Here is a 14,299-nt window from a genome sequence, read left to right on the forward strand (position 1 = left end):
CGGGACAGGACAGCGGGGTGTGCAGCAGGGACAGTGGCCCACGGGACAGGCCAGGGGGGCATCCAGCAGGGACAGTGGCACCTGGGACAGGACAGCGGGGTGTCCAGCAGGGACAGTGGCCCCCGGGACAGGACAGCGGGGTGTGCAGCAGGGACAGTGGCCCCCGGGACAGGACTGCGGGGTGTGCAGCAGAGACAGTGGCCCCCAGGACAGGACAGCGGGGTGTCCAGCAGAGACACTGGCCTCCGGGACAGGACAGCGGGGTGTCCAGAGCCACAGCCAGCACCTGGGTTATCAGTACATGCTCCTCCCTGACAGGCAAATGCTCTGCTGGTCCCAAGTCTTGGGGGTGAGGCCCTGACAGGTCTGGGTGCACAGCAGGTGAGGGACCCACCACGGCGCTGGTGCTGGCCGGGGCAGGCTCAGGGCCCCCGTTCACATCCACACTCCTCTCCCGCTTGGTGTCCTCCAGGTCTGTCACCGTGCTGGGGCCCTTCTTCTTCTTGAGCTTTGCCAAGATGGAGGACTCCCGCTCCGGGAACGGGGGCATCTCCTCCAGCACAGTTGCCTTGGAAAGAACACAGGGTGGGATTGGTCAGAGCTCCTGACCTCCGACCCTCAGTCAAGCCAGACCGAAGGGTGGGGGCCTCCTACCAGAATGTCGGTGCTGGCCACGGTGCTGAGCCGCAGGTACTCCACGGCACGCTGCTGCAGCTCCACGTCTGCGTTCCTCAGCTGGCTGTCGCTGCGCAGCACGTCCTGGATGGTGGGCTTCACCTCCGGAAAGAGGTTCACAAACTTGATGTAGGTGGACAGGAGCAGCGCGCGGGTGGGGACGCTGCATAGGTGGAACTTGGAGTGCAGCAGGTTGAACTGGATCAGCGGGCTGGGGGGGCGGGGAGAGCACAACACGGGAACGCCGTCGTCCCCTCGCAGGCTCCAGCACGTCCCCGCAAGGGAGGGACGGCGATGAGACCCCCTTGCCTGCACCAGAGGCCGCTGGTCAGGACCCTCTTCCAGCTCCAGATCCCACTGCAAGATGCCCCTTTCACAAAGTCAGCCATCAACCCCATGTCTCCATTTTCTACTAGAATCCCTGCTTTTCCTATCAACTGAAGGAAAACAAAAAGACATCTACTGGGAGCAGAAGCGGCTCTGTGAGGCCTCACAGCAGGGCCAGCTGGTGCCTCGCCTTGACACCGGCGACCAAGGCCCACTGGAACACACACAGCCCCGATTCGCAAAGGGCCTCTCACCTGGATCTTGGGTCTCCAGCTATCAGGTTTCCGAACTCCCCCAGGATGTAGCCGCCCACTTTGACCAGGTTCTCGTGGCATGCGGGAGCCTGAAGAGCCTGAGAAGCACAAACACAATGAGCCGGGGTGGCAGCCAGGTGCCAGAGTTAAGACGAGGCAGGCACGTCCTGGTACGGTGCACCCTACACCAGCACCAGCCCCTCAGCTTCCTGGAGACCCCAGTCCAAGTACCCATCCCTGCCTTCCTCAGCACCCTCAGCACCTGTGTCAGCAGCAAGGAACCCAAGGCTGCCACACGCTGACCTGCCCTGGAGGGAGCTGCAGCATCCACAACAGGCTCTGGCTGGGGAGGTTCTGCCAGAGTCCTCATGGCACACCCCTTCCCGGTGGCCTAATCCTCTCCGATGGACAGGGCAGGCCCCACCACGGCAGGCCCCAGCATGCTCTCACACACACAGAGGCCGGCTTTCTCAGGTGGCCCCCAGAGAGCCAGAAGTTTGAGAGTTAGGGTGAGAAGAAACTGGGACTCAGCGAGGGGCACCAACAGCGGAGAAGCTAGAGCCTCAGGGAAGAGCTGAGGGGCAAGAGGGGTCAGCGACGGCCCTCAGCACCTCCACCCAGGCAGGTTGGAACCACTCACTGCTCACCTTCTGCGACTGCCCTCCACCCCATCCTTCCTGCCGTCCTGTGGGCTGTACCTCGAACACAGTCTTGGCCGCGTAGCCCTGCACGTCGTCTCGGTTGATGACGATCTGAATGACTCGGTACCACACCTCTTCACTCACGTAATCACCAGCAATTCGGATCAAGTTCAAGATGGTATCCACATACCAGGTGTAGTCTACCGCGTACTTCTCGGCCAGGATGGCGACCTTCAGCACCTGCGGGGGACGGGCTGCTGAGGGCCGGCACCTGCAGGCCATGGCAATCCCAAGACCAAACTGTCATCCAAAGTCAAAGTGAGAGTTTCAGAAGCACCTCAATGTGTCTACAAAAGTTTGGAACATGCAAGAAGCTTGAACTCTATTCTCAAAAAAGGCCACGAGCCCAGAAAGTTTAAGATGCCCTGACTTAGGCAAGGAAAGCCAGGAAGAGGCGGAGACCAGTGCACAGAAGGCCACGGCCACAGCCAGGGCACCTCCCACCTGGGCCCTTCTCTCCCAAAGCCCCAGCACCTGGCGGCAGCACTCCTCTGACCACTGACCTCTGACCATGCCACCCTGGGCTCCCGGCAGCCACTTCTCTGCTGGTTTCCTCCGGCTCTGGCCAGTCTTTCCTGTGAGCCTCACCTGGGGGTTCCCCTTCTTCCCCTCCCTGGCTCACTCTCACGGGTGCCCCCCGGAGGCACCTGCCCAGCCCACACCCATGTGGCAGCCACCCACATGGAGCTCTGCCAGGCTGTACAACACCAAACTCATCTCCCCAGAGTCACCTCACCTGGAACCAAGCCCCCCTCGAACAGCGCCAGCTGCCAACACCAACGCCAGCAGGCATCAAGACCGCGCACCTCCCGAGGGCACCCCTAATACCCTGCCACCCCTCCCCACACCCTGCCGCCCCCTCTCCACACCCTGCCACTGGCCTCTCAGGCGCTGGTGACTGTGCCCCCAACCCACCCAGAGTCCCTGCCTGGAGCCTGGACCCCCAAACCCCAACCTGAGTCCATGACACTTCCAGGGCATCATTCCAAAATGTACCCTCAGCTCGGGGCTGTGCACCAGGGGCCTTCAGGCCTCACTGGCAGGGTCCCCATGTCTGCCTCCACCCCTGCCTCGCTGGCCCTGCTCCCCACCCTGTGCTAAGCTACCTCCCACCCCTCCACGAACAGCTGCTCTGCCCTCCCAGTAGCCTCTGCACCATCATCCTCTCCAGACCAGGCCACTACCGCCTTCTGCAGAAGTCCACACAGCCCCCCAGGAGTGTAATGCCTCCTGAGGCCCCCAGAACATGGGGCACTTCCTCCAGCCATCCCACCCACAGCACAGCAACCCGCAGTCCTGCTCTCAATCCGTCCTCCTCCATGGATGGCAAGGTGCCGAGTAGGCAGGGAGTGGGCCATGTCCAGTTTGGACACTTAGCACCTAGCACAGCCAGAGAACACTCTCTGCCATGCTCGACTGAAAGGACGGAGGGGAGCACCATGCCCGGCTGAAAGGACGGAGGGGAGCACCATGCCCGGCTGAAAGGACGGAGGGGAGCACCATGCCCGGATGAAAGGACGGAGGGGAGTACCATGCCCGGCTGAAAGGACGGGGTAGGGGGAGAATCATGCCCAGATGAAAGGACAGGGTAGGGGGAGCATCATGCCCAGATGAAAGGACGGGGTAGGGGGAGCACCATGCCCAGATGAAAGGACGGGGTGGGGGGAGCACCATGCCCAGATGAAAGGACAGGGTGGGGGAGCACCATGCCCAGATGAAAGGACGGGATAGGGGGAGCATCATGCCCAGATGAAAGGACGGGGTGGGGGAGCATCATGCCCAGATGAAAGGACTGGGTGGGGGGAGCATCATTCAGACCGAGACACAGCACCTGTCTTACTCCTCACAGCAGGAGCCGGCTGAGGATTGCCACTATCACGCAGAGGGACGAGAGCAGACACCAGGCTGATGAATGCCCAGGACCTCAAAATCTGCACAACTGCACTCAGAAGCACACTGCTTCTGTCTCTGTTCAGAACACCCAGAACAATGATCAGGAACAAGGCTCCTGTGACGGCCGTCCCCAGAGCCAGCCCCACCCCACCACAAGTGTTGAGACCAGGCCACACTGCCCCAGCCCACTGGCTGCAGTCAACAAGCACCTGCCTGGCCCCTCTACAGACAGCCCTGCCCTACACCAAATCCTCCCCACGGCGACTGCCCTTGGGGCCTCCTGCCGGGAGTCAGCCCACCCCTGTTCCTGTCCCCCTCAACTTCCCAGGCCCACTGTCCTGGAGGGTGGACAGTCCAGCATGAGAGCCGCTTCCTGGCCCCTGCTCTCTGCAGGTCTGCAGTGCCTCACTGAAGCTCAGTCCATGGTAATTTCACCCCTCAGAATTGAAGCCCCAGCACCTGGGTTCCTCCATTCACTAAAAGACCCCTGAAAACCCGAGTCTCTCACCTGGGCATGACCACACAACACCTGCCCAGAGCAACTCTGTCACCTGCCACTAGCTCCGACACTGGCTCTCGGCAAAGCTCCCAAGGAGACCTTGAGCCGCACTTTGCCCAAAAAGACAAGTAACAAAGCGCTTTCTATACAATGGCGGCACTGTCTCAGCCTCAACAAGAGGCTGTGGTCGTGGCTGGTCACAGTGGCCAACCCCACACGAGGACACCGGGCCTCCCCCTTAAACCCCACCATAAACAGACACGGTGAGCCTGAGAGGCCTGTGAGCATGGTGGAGGCCTCAGGCCCTCTTCTCTGCTGACCATGTGGCCTCCACAAGGGTTTCTTCCCTCAGGTTTTGGTTCATGCTCAGTCTTTCACACATACAGGTTTGATGAGCTTCAGCAATCTGGCAAGTGTGCACACCTACTTTGTGAATAAAAACAACACGGGAAATTAAGCTATGGCCTAGATTCCGTCCTTCCCAGAGATCAAGAGGGACACCCACAAAAAAGCCAAGCCACAAAGGATTAATTCAAGGGCTCAAAATGCAACACAATTAAAAGAATTTTGCCCACAGGAGTCTGGATTTGTGCAGCCCCAGCATAGACAGCTGCAGCCCCACTCAGACCTGGGGCTGCAGTGCCACGACTGCAAGGACAGGCAGGCCACAGAAGCCATGCAGGGCGGGCATTTATTTTCTTTCTTTTTTTTGAGACAGAGTTTCGCTCTTGTTACTCAGGCTGGAGTGCAACGGTGCAATCTCGGCTCACCACAACCTCCGCCTCCACCTCCGCCTCCCAGGTTCAAGCGATTCTCCTGCCTCAGCCTCCAGAGTAGCTGGCATTACAGGCATGCACCACTATGCCCGGCTAATTTTGTATTTTCAGTAGAGATGGGGTCGGGGTTTCTCCATGTTTGTCAGGCTGGTCTTGAACTCCCGACCTCAGGTAATCCACCCGCCTTGGCCTCCCAAAGTGCACAGGCATGAGCCACCACACCCGGCCAATAGTTATTTTCAAGACCAAATGACTCTACCAAAAATGCTGATTTTTTTTTTTAAGACAGGGTCTCACTGTGTTGCCCAGGCTAGAGTGCAGTGACATGATCTCGACTCACTGCAGCCTCAACCTCCTGGTCTCAGGTGATCCTCCTGCCTCCACCTCAGGAGTAGCTGGGACCACAGGTGCCACCACACCCAGCTTGAAAATGTGGATTAAAACACGGAGGCAGAGGAGCCTTGTATTCAGCACCTCATGGGTTCTCAATCAAGCCCTGCTGGACAGAATCGCAGAGCACGAAGGAGATCCTGCCACTGAGATTCGCGCCTGTGGCAGGGGAGGACTCAGAGGCCACCAGAACTCACAATCTCTTCTCGGATGGAGTAGTCGGCTGTCTCCAGGTAGCTCAGCATCTCAGCCACAATCTGTGGGGCGTTGCTGCGGTCGCACATGGCGTAGAGGAGGTCCACGGCCCGCTGCCGCACGCTCACGTCCCGCTCAGTCTGGGGAACAAGGCACAGAGTAAGAGGCCGCAGGAGCAAGGCACAGGCCTGGGGACAAGCCCGGCACCCGCATCTCAACACCCACTCTGAGCTTCCCTCACACGGAGCCAACCTGCACTCGGGCCGCATGTGTCTGGACGGCCCGGAATAGAGTTCCGCCTGCTGGCCCAGCCCTCCCGCACAGGCTAGCTTCGCTAGGACCCAGCGCACTGCCTGGATTCCACCTGCTCGCCCGCGCCTCCCTCCACAAGGGCCAGCTTCGCTAGGACAGGGCGCACTGCCTGGTGCAGGCCATCAAGAACTCCCTTCCACGCAGCCGAAGACCCCGCTGCCTCGGGCACTGCCACGGAGCTGCCCCAAGGCAGGTCCTCACGCCCCACCCCGGAGCCCGTGCTGATGGGCCCCTAGGAGGCTCTGCAGCACGAGAAAGCCCGAGCTCTGCTCCCAACAAAGGCAGGTGAGTGGGCACCACCAGCCCTAGCACTGGCTGTGTGCAAATGAGTGTCCAGCCTTTCTGACAATAGGGATTGACTAAAACACACACCGAACCAGGACCAAGAAGAATCCAGAATATCAAATGCCTACCACAAGCCCCTCGCACGCCATCTGTGAGCTGCATGCAGACGTGCGGGGGACTGGAAGCGGCCCCGCCACAGCCTGAGGCTGAGCCAGACGGGGGACGTGGAGCTCCCCGCCTCCCACTCCCTAACGCATGCACACCGGTGACTAAGGACATGGTGGACACGCTGCAGGCTCCCCTACATGGAACGAACCCTCGGGGTAGCTCTGGAGACTCGAAAAGGCTGGCAATGGCCAACCTCAACTGGGCTCTTCCAACTCTGAAATAAATTATGCAAAAAAAATTAGCTGGGCGTTGAGACAGAGTCTCGCTCTGTCGCCCAGACTGGAGTGCAGTGGCACGATCTCGGCTCACTGCAAGCTCCACCTCTTGGGTTCACACCATTCTCCTGCCTCAGCCTCCCAAGTAGCTGGGACTACAGGCGCCCACCACCACGCCCAGCTAATTTTTTTTGCATTTTTAGTAGAGACTCCAGCCTAAAGATAACTGCACTTCAAACATCAATCATAATTTCACTAAGACACCCTACATTTTTTCACAAATGCTATTTGAATGAAAAAAATTCTCAAAAAAATTTGCCATGAAGGACATTAAGGCCAGGTGCGGTGGCTCACGCCTGTAATCTCCTGACCTCGTGATCCACCTGCTTCGGCCTCCCAAAGTGCTGGGATTACAGGTGTGAGCCACTGCGCCCGGCCCCAACTCTTAAATTTTAATCCCCGAACAAAGTCAGTTTCCTTTGTAAAAGGGGGATTTTCTTGGAGATAAGGGAAAAAAATTTCATCTTTCTACCAAGAACCATTTCTACTTGTCAGCACTATGCACGTGCAGGATAGCAAATGGGGGCCTGCCCCCAGCAGGGAAAGAGCTGCAAGGGACTCCTGTGCTCAGCCTAACCAGGACGGCAGGGCCGTCCTGGCCATCTCCAGGCAGCATGGCCCTGAACTGTGGCGTGACCTCCCAAGAGTAGGTGACAGGCAGAGGCCAGCAGCACCAGCACCACCTCCATCTCTGCGGGTAGTCAGGAAGCACTGCGTCCCCCCAGCCTTCACAGGAAGGCCCACGGCACCCGCGCAGGGAGTGAACAGACCCTGAGGACAGGGCACTCGCCTTCAAGGCGTTGATGACCGTCTCGATGTGTGTCTTGACAGCCTCGTGGGAGAACTCAGAGCTGGCCAGCGTGCACATGCTCTCCAGGGCCAGGTAGCGCAGGTTGGTCTCGCGGTGCTGCAGGAACTGGCCCAGCTGGTTGCAGGCGCGGACAAGCAGGTTCGGCTCACTGTGTGGAGGGAGGGGAAGTGGGTGGGGTTTCCTCAGCAAGTGCCACACAAACTGGACAGAGTCTGCGTTCCCCAACAGGTCCAGATGGCAGACAGCAAAGCCACACAGCACTCACAGCCACCGCACTGCTCAAGTGGGAACTCAGGGGCCTCCCCAGATGCAGATGACGCCCGACCCCTACCCCTAACGTCCGTTTTTCGTCCATTCTGTGCATCCCCACAGTGAGTCGGCAGCCTGTGCATCCACTGGAGCCTTCCCAGCACCTCCTGAGGTTCAATCTGCATCAGGCTCGCGGGAGGCCAGTCAAGCTGTGACCGGCAATGGGGTCTCGGCCAGAGGCACCAGCCCGGGGCAGGGAGAAGGCTGAGAAGGCCGGGAGCATGGCTGCTGCCCCACTGACTCTACTGTCTCCTCAGGATGTGGCTTCTCCTCACATAACAACAGAGCTTTCTCTAAAATGGGAAATTTCAGTTTTAATAATTCTCAGCTCTGAAGTGTGACTCTCAGAGTGAGTTTTCATCATTTGTAAAAATGCTGTAGTAGCAAATGGGTGGTGTTCACTAGCTGTAGAGAGCGTCTGCCCACAGCCTGGCACGTTTCCTCACTATTGGGAGCCTGGTGGGAGCTGCGATCTCATTCTCACAGGACCCTAAAGCACGGCACCACACGCAAGACCCACACCAGACCACATGCGGTGCGCCGCAGTTGCTGAGCAGAAAAGACGTGCGAGCAGAGGAGGCAGACCCTCCAGGCTGTGTGGAGCGACCACCCACCCTGCGTCTCTGCGCTGCGTGGATGGGCACAGCCGTTTCCGGCACTGCCCTGGGACCTTAGACCCACCAAGTGCGGCTCCACACCCAGCAAAGCCACAGAACCTGTGCGTGCACGCCCCCCACCCCACCCCTGTCTCCTCTGTTCCATTACACGAGAAGCCAGTCAGGAGTGGGGATGCTCGGGGAAGGAGGAAAAGGCCCTTGTGGGGGATGAGACCACAGTCAGCAAAGCAATCCACGGTGAGCTCAGAGCAGGAGGCTGTACGGAGAGAAGAAAAGCATCCGGCAGGGAGCACAGAGGCAGGACGAAGGGGAGGCCCACAGAGTGGACAAACCAGACATGATCCGCCCAGTCTCGTGCCAGCGAGAAGGAACGTGTGTGCGTGCACGAGACGAAGCCTCTCCACGGGCAGCCGACACACCTGTCATGGTGAATGATTAAGCTGATGGCCTCGAAGAGCACGGCGTTCTTCGCGTTGGAGTGCTGGACCTTCTTCGACTTGGGCGGCTCTTGGGCTTTGTTCAGGATGGTCTCCAGGCACTCAGTCAGGCGGCCTCGCACTGCAGGGTCTTCTGGGCAAGATAGAACGGTGCTCACCAGTCTCCAGTGGCCCGCAGCCCACCCTGCCCCTCCCGGCTGCACCCCTACATCATGAGAGCATTTTTAATATAGTTCATTCACATTTGTGTACCCAGCTGGGAGCATTTACAAAACTGAGACAGGCCAGGCACGGTGGCTCACTTCTGTAATGACAGCACTTTGGGAGGCCGAGGCAGGCCAGTCACCTGAGGTCAGGAGTTCAAGAACAGACTGGCCAACATGGTGAAACCCCGTCTCTACAAAAACGCAAAAGTTAGCCGGGTATGATGGCAGGTGCCTGTAATCCCAGGTACTCAGGGCGATGAGGTGGGAGAATCGCTTGAACCCAGGAGACAGAGGTTGCAGTGAGCTGAGATCGCGTCACTGCACTCCAGCCTGGGCAACAAAGGGAGACTCCGTCTCAAAAAGAAAACCTGCACAGATCTGATACTATAAAAGTACAAATAGACCCAAACCCTAACCAAACTGTAGGCTCTGTAATAACTGCTCCACGAAAGCCAGCACGTACGGCAGCACTGGCAGAAAGGTCCATGAATCAAGAGACAGGGCTAGTAACACACTTCTTAAAATAATAAACAAACCAATTAAATCCGAGACAAGGAATCAGACCGGCACTGGTGCAGCTTCAGGAGCCGCGCGTGGCCTGTGCATTACCTGGGGGTGGGTAGCACTGCAGCAGCCTCAGCAGTTTGACAGACAGCCAGGGAGCCGGGACAAAATAGTAAGTATAATCCTGGAGATCCGTGGATGCGGACGTCACGATCTGTAAGACAGCACAGGCAATGAGACACGCTGCTGGGCACGAGCCCCTACTGCGGGGACCCAAAGAAAAGCCATACTCACTCCTCAGGTCACGCCTGAGCTGGAAAAATGGTTTTGTTTCATGTGCCAGGAGTGTCTGACACTCCTGGGGTTCGCCGTGAGAGGGCTGCACTGTCACTCGGCAACACGCTGCTGCAGCTGAGTGGCAGCCCTCACTCGGTACAAGACACCAGAGCACCTGGATTTGAAACTACAGTCTTTCCTTTGTCGACCGGCACATGAATGAAACGAGAGAGAGAGCTTTAGGCTCCTCAGAAGGAAGAAGCACCCCCACCCCCAGAAGCCGGCATTCTGACCCTACCCCACAACCCCACAGGGCCCCCCGACCACAGGCCAACCCAGATGGTGAGCTCGCGGAGGCAGGGAGGCGCCCGCCTCAGTCACATCCCATCTCTTTGTCCAATGCGGCCTTTGGCTTGGCAGATCCTCCGTCAACCTCCTGAACAAGTGACAGTCACGACCACCTCACATTTCCACTGACATACAGCATGATGTCTCCTGCTTCCAGGAGGTCAGGGTGGTTCCTCCCTTCCTACAAAGCTCACATGTGTGACACTTTTAGGCCATAAGTGAACCCATTCAGAAAAGTTCACCCTGACTCCTGCCCTAAGCTACAAGATGCCAGCCCAGACTTGGGTCACAGACTCCTGCTGCAGGGAGGCAAGCTCTAGGCTGTCTGTCAAAGAGAAGGCTGAAAGGCACAAACACAAAGCAGGAAAGGCAAGAATCACAGTACTTCCGTGACACAGAGACACGGCCAACATGAGCTGTCTCTCAAACACGTACGCAGCTAAGGCCAGGCTCAGAGAGAAATGTAGAGCCTTAACTGTACATATTTGAAACAAATATAAAGAGAAAAGCAACAAAAATTCATCTCAAGGGTTTAAAAAGAGACGAGGCTGGGTGCGGCGGCTCACGCCTGTAATCCCAGCACCTTGAGAGGCCAAGGCGGGCGGATCACAAGGTCAGGAGATCGAGACCATCCTTGCTAACACGGTGAAACCCCATCTCTACTAAAAAATACAAAAAATTAGCCAGGAGTGGTGGCGGGCGCCTGTAGTCCCAGCTACTGGGGAGGCTGAGGCAGGAGAATGGTGTGAACCCAGGAAGCGGAGCTTGCAGTGAGCCGAGATCGTGCCACTGCACTCCAGCCTGGGCGACACAGCGAGACTCCGTCTCAAAATAAATAAATAAATAAATAATAAAAAGAGACTAGCAAATTAACCCAAAGAAAGTAGAGGAAAGGAGTCCAGGTACAGTGGCTTATGCCTATAATCCCAGTACTTTGGGAGGCCAGGCAGGTGGGATCACTTGAGGTTGGGAGTTCGCAACCAGCCAGGCCATTGCAGTGAAACCCCATCTCCATCAAAAATACACAAAAATTAACTGGGCGTGGTGGCGAGGGCCTGTAGTCCCAGCTACTCGGGAGGCTGAGGTAGGAGAATCACTTGAACCCGGGCAGAGGGTGCAGTAAACCGAGATCGTGCCACTGCACTCCAACCTGGGCAACAGAGTGAGACTCCGACTCAAAAAAAAAAAAAAGAAGAAAAGAAAAAGAAAATATGCACAGTTCCACAACTTATAAAATAAATTGAATTCATAATTAGAGAGTTTCACGGCTGGGCGCAGGGGCTCACACCTGTAATCCCAGCACTTTGGGAGGCCAAGGTGGGCAGATCACCTGAGGTCAGGAGTTCGAGACCAGCCTGACCAACATGGAAAAACCCCGTCTCTACTAAAAATACAAAATTAGCCAGGCATGCTGGCGGGCGCCTGTTAATCCCAGCTACTCGGGAGGCTGAGGCAGGAGAACCGCTTGAACCTGGGAGGCAGATGTTGCGGTGAGCCAAGATTGTACCACTGCACTCCAGCCTGGGCACCAAGAGTGAGAACCCATCTCAAAAAAAAAAAAGGAAGTTTTCCACAAAGAAAACTCCAAGTTCAAATGTTTTTACCAGTTAATGATAAAAATTGTTTGACAAACTAGATAGAGAAAGGAACTTCTTTAATGTGAAGAGTACCAACAACAACAAAATTCTAAAGCAGACATCATACTTAATGGTGAAATATTCAACACAAAAAACGGACAACCCAGGGTAAAAATGGGTAAAAGACTTAGGCACTTCACAAAACAAGACACCCAAATAGCCAATCAACATGCAAAGTTGTTCAACCTCATTGATAATCAGGAAAATGTAGATTTAAATCACAAAGAGGCCGGGTGCGGTGGTTCACGCCTATAATTCCAGCAGTTTGGGAGGCCAAGGCAGGTAGATTGCTTGAGGTCAGGAGTTCGAGACCAGCCTGTCCAACATGGTGAAACCTCATCTCTGCTAAAAATACAAAAACTAGCCAGGCTTGGTGGCGGGTGCCTCTAATCCCAGCTACTCTGGAGGCTGAGGCAGGAGAATCCCTTGAATCCAGGAGACAGAGGTGGCAGTGAGCCGAGACTGCACCACTGCACTCCAGCCTGGGCGACAAAGTGAGACTCTGTCTCAAAAAAAAAAAAAAAAAAATCACAGAGCTCCTACTATACACCCAGATGACTAAAACCCAAGAGACTAACACTACGCATGCCGCGCCCGCGCCTCCTGCTGCTGCTATGAGAGCCGGGTGCACCGCAAGGGAAGCTGGTCTGGCAACGCCTGTCTCCTCAGGTTCAGGAGCCGCGGCCCCCAGCTGAGCCATGCCACGTCTCAGCAGACACCGCAGCATCTTGTGCACACAGAACAGGAGCCGCGGCCCCCAGCTGAGCCATGCCACGTCTCAGCAGACACCGCAGCATCTTGTGCACACAGAACAGGAGCCGTGGCCCCCAGCTGAGCCATGCCACATCTCAGCAGACACCGCAGCATCTTGTGCACACAGAACAGGAGCCGCGGCCCCCAGCTGAGCCATGCCACATCTCAGCAGACACCGCAGCATCTTGTGCACACAGAACAGGAGCCGTGGCCCCCAGCTGAGCCATGCCACGTCTCAGCAGACACCCGCGGCATTTCATGCACATGGAAACCAAGGGACATCCAAGACTGCTCATGCTGGGGGATTCACAGCAGCCTCAGAGGGCAAGGAGCTAAGTGTTCAACAGGACAGCGGGTAAACTGCAGGGGTCAATTCACACAACCGATTCTAAGAAGCATCAAACATGAACATGTAACAGCTGCACACAAAACAAAAATTTCACCATGTTGGGCAAAACAAAAGAATGTGTGCTGCAGGTCCATCTGCATCAAACTCAAAACAGGAAGCTGAACGGCAGGCTTTAGCATGCACGCCAGATGGTGGGTCCACGAAGCACCAGCCGCGCTTCCCCAGTGGGGGACACGGGGCCACTGGGTGCCCCTCCTCCACCCACATGGTGTTGGGTGCTCACTCACACAATGCGAACAGGGAGCTGTGCTTCTGTACAGACGGGACAGTTCTCAATTAACAAGAAGGTTGACAGAGAAGCCAAGTTGGTTTTCATCCCTGAATTTATTAACTGACCAAATACCTTGCATTCTGCAAGTAAGCTAATAAATAAATAACTAAGACAAAACCCACCCTGACTTCTGCTCCCCCACAAACAGACTTACTCTGCTTAGCCTAGAGACAGCCAGAGACACGGAGGTTTTAAACTCTTCCGGGTTCTTCTGTGCTAAAGTGGTGATCAGACTTGTGGCTGCAGTTACCACACCCTGAAAGAAAACGCACACACAACAGACAGTCAGAACACTTGAATCTAACCACTTGTGTTAACTCATCTTCCAAAGAAAACCTTAAACCAACCAGCAGCACACTGGCAGCCCCACAGCCACTTCGGCCTCAGGCCTACTCCGAGAAACCTACAATGTTCTCCAAGATGGCACACGCAGGTTTTCTTTTTCCAGCTTCTCCTTAAAAACTGGGAAGTTCCGTCATGCTTAGCCCAGATCCAAGCCAGCATCGAAGAGCCACAGGGCCACGTCCAGCCATGCAGGTGAAGCATGTGGGCTGCACACACCACCTGGCCTGCTGCCGTCTCCTGGCCTGGCCTCCACCATCATCTGCACTTGCTGCCTCTAGTTTAATCATGCATGTTCATTGTAGAGGGAGACACTACCTTTAGACTGATTTGAATCTTTACAACCCAGAAGTGAGACTGTAGAAAAGAGCAACTGGAGAAGTCCTTTTCCATTCTCCTTTTCGGAAAGTGGCCCTGGCAGTCACTGAACCACCACAGGCTGGATGAGGCCACCAGGCCCAGCAGGCGAGTCCTCCCCCACCGCTCCTCCTGGCCTCAGTGAGAACAGATTCAGATCCCAGGGCACAAGCGGTCCTCCCCAAAGCACCGGGCAGCCTGTCACCGCTCCAGGACACGGCACCCGGCAGCCTGTCACCGCTCCAGGACACGGCACCCGGCAGCCTGTCACC

At 56.6% G+C, this 14,299-nt stretch overlaps 1 protein-coding gene across 4 annotated transcripts in view; it reads right to left on the reverse strand.

The window, feature by feature from the left end:
• The window catches only part of LOC116463885 (AP-2 complex subunit alpha-2), an 85,598-nt gene that overhangs the window by 16,781 nt on the left and 54,518 nt on the right, over positions 1-14,299 (reverse strand). For 3 of the 4 annotated variants that reach the window (XM_058434909.1, XM_058434912.1, XM_058434911.1), the window contains exons 6-14: positions 13,483-13,584; positions 9,740-9,848; positions 8,907-9,057; positions 7,541-7,709; positions 5,713-5,850; positions 1,955-2,137; positions 1,257-1,354; positions 655-886; positions 395-568 (exon numbers count right to left, since the gene is read on the reverse strand). In XM_058434909.1, the coding sequence (XP_058290892.1) occupies positions 395-568; positions 655-886; positions 1,257-1,354; positions 1,955-2,137; positions 5,713-5,850; positions 7,541-7,709; positions 8,907-9,057; positions 9,740-9,848; positions 13,483-13,584 (1,356 nt within the window). The remainder of the gene's footprint in view (positions 1-394; positions 569-654; positions 887-1,256; positions 1,355-1,954; positions 2,138-5,712; positions 5,851-7,540; positions 7,710-8,906; positions 9,058-9,739; positions 9,849-13,482; positions 13,585-14,299) is intronic. The other variant, XM_058434910.1, reaches the window with a different exon arrangement.

This window comes from Hylobates moloch, unplaced genomic scaffold (genome assembly GCF_009828535.3).
Source record: "Hylobates moloch isolate HMO894 unplaced genomic scaffold, HMol_V3 SCAFFOLD_74, whole genome shotgun sequence".
In the NCBI taxonomy this organism is placed as follows: Eukaryota; Metazoa; Chordata; class Mammalia; order Primates; family Hylobatidae; genus Hylobates; species Hylobates moloch.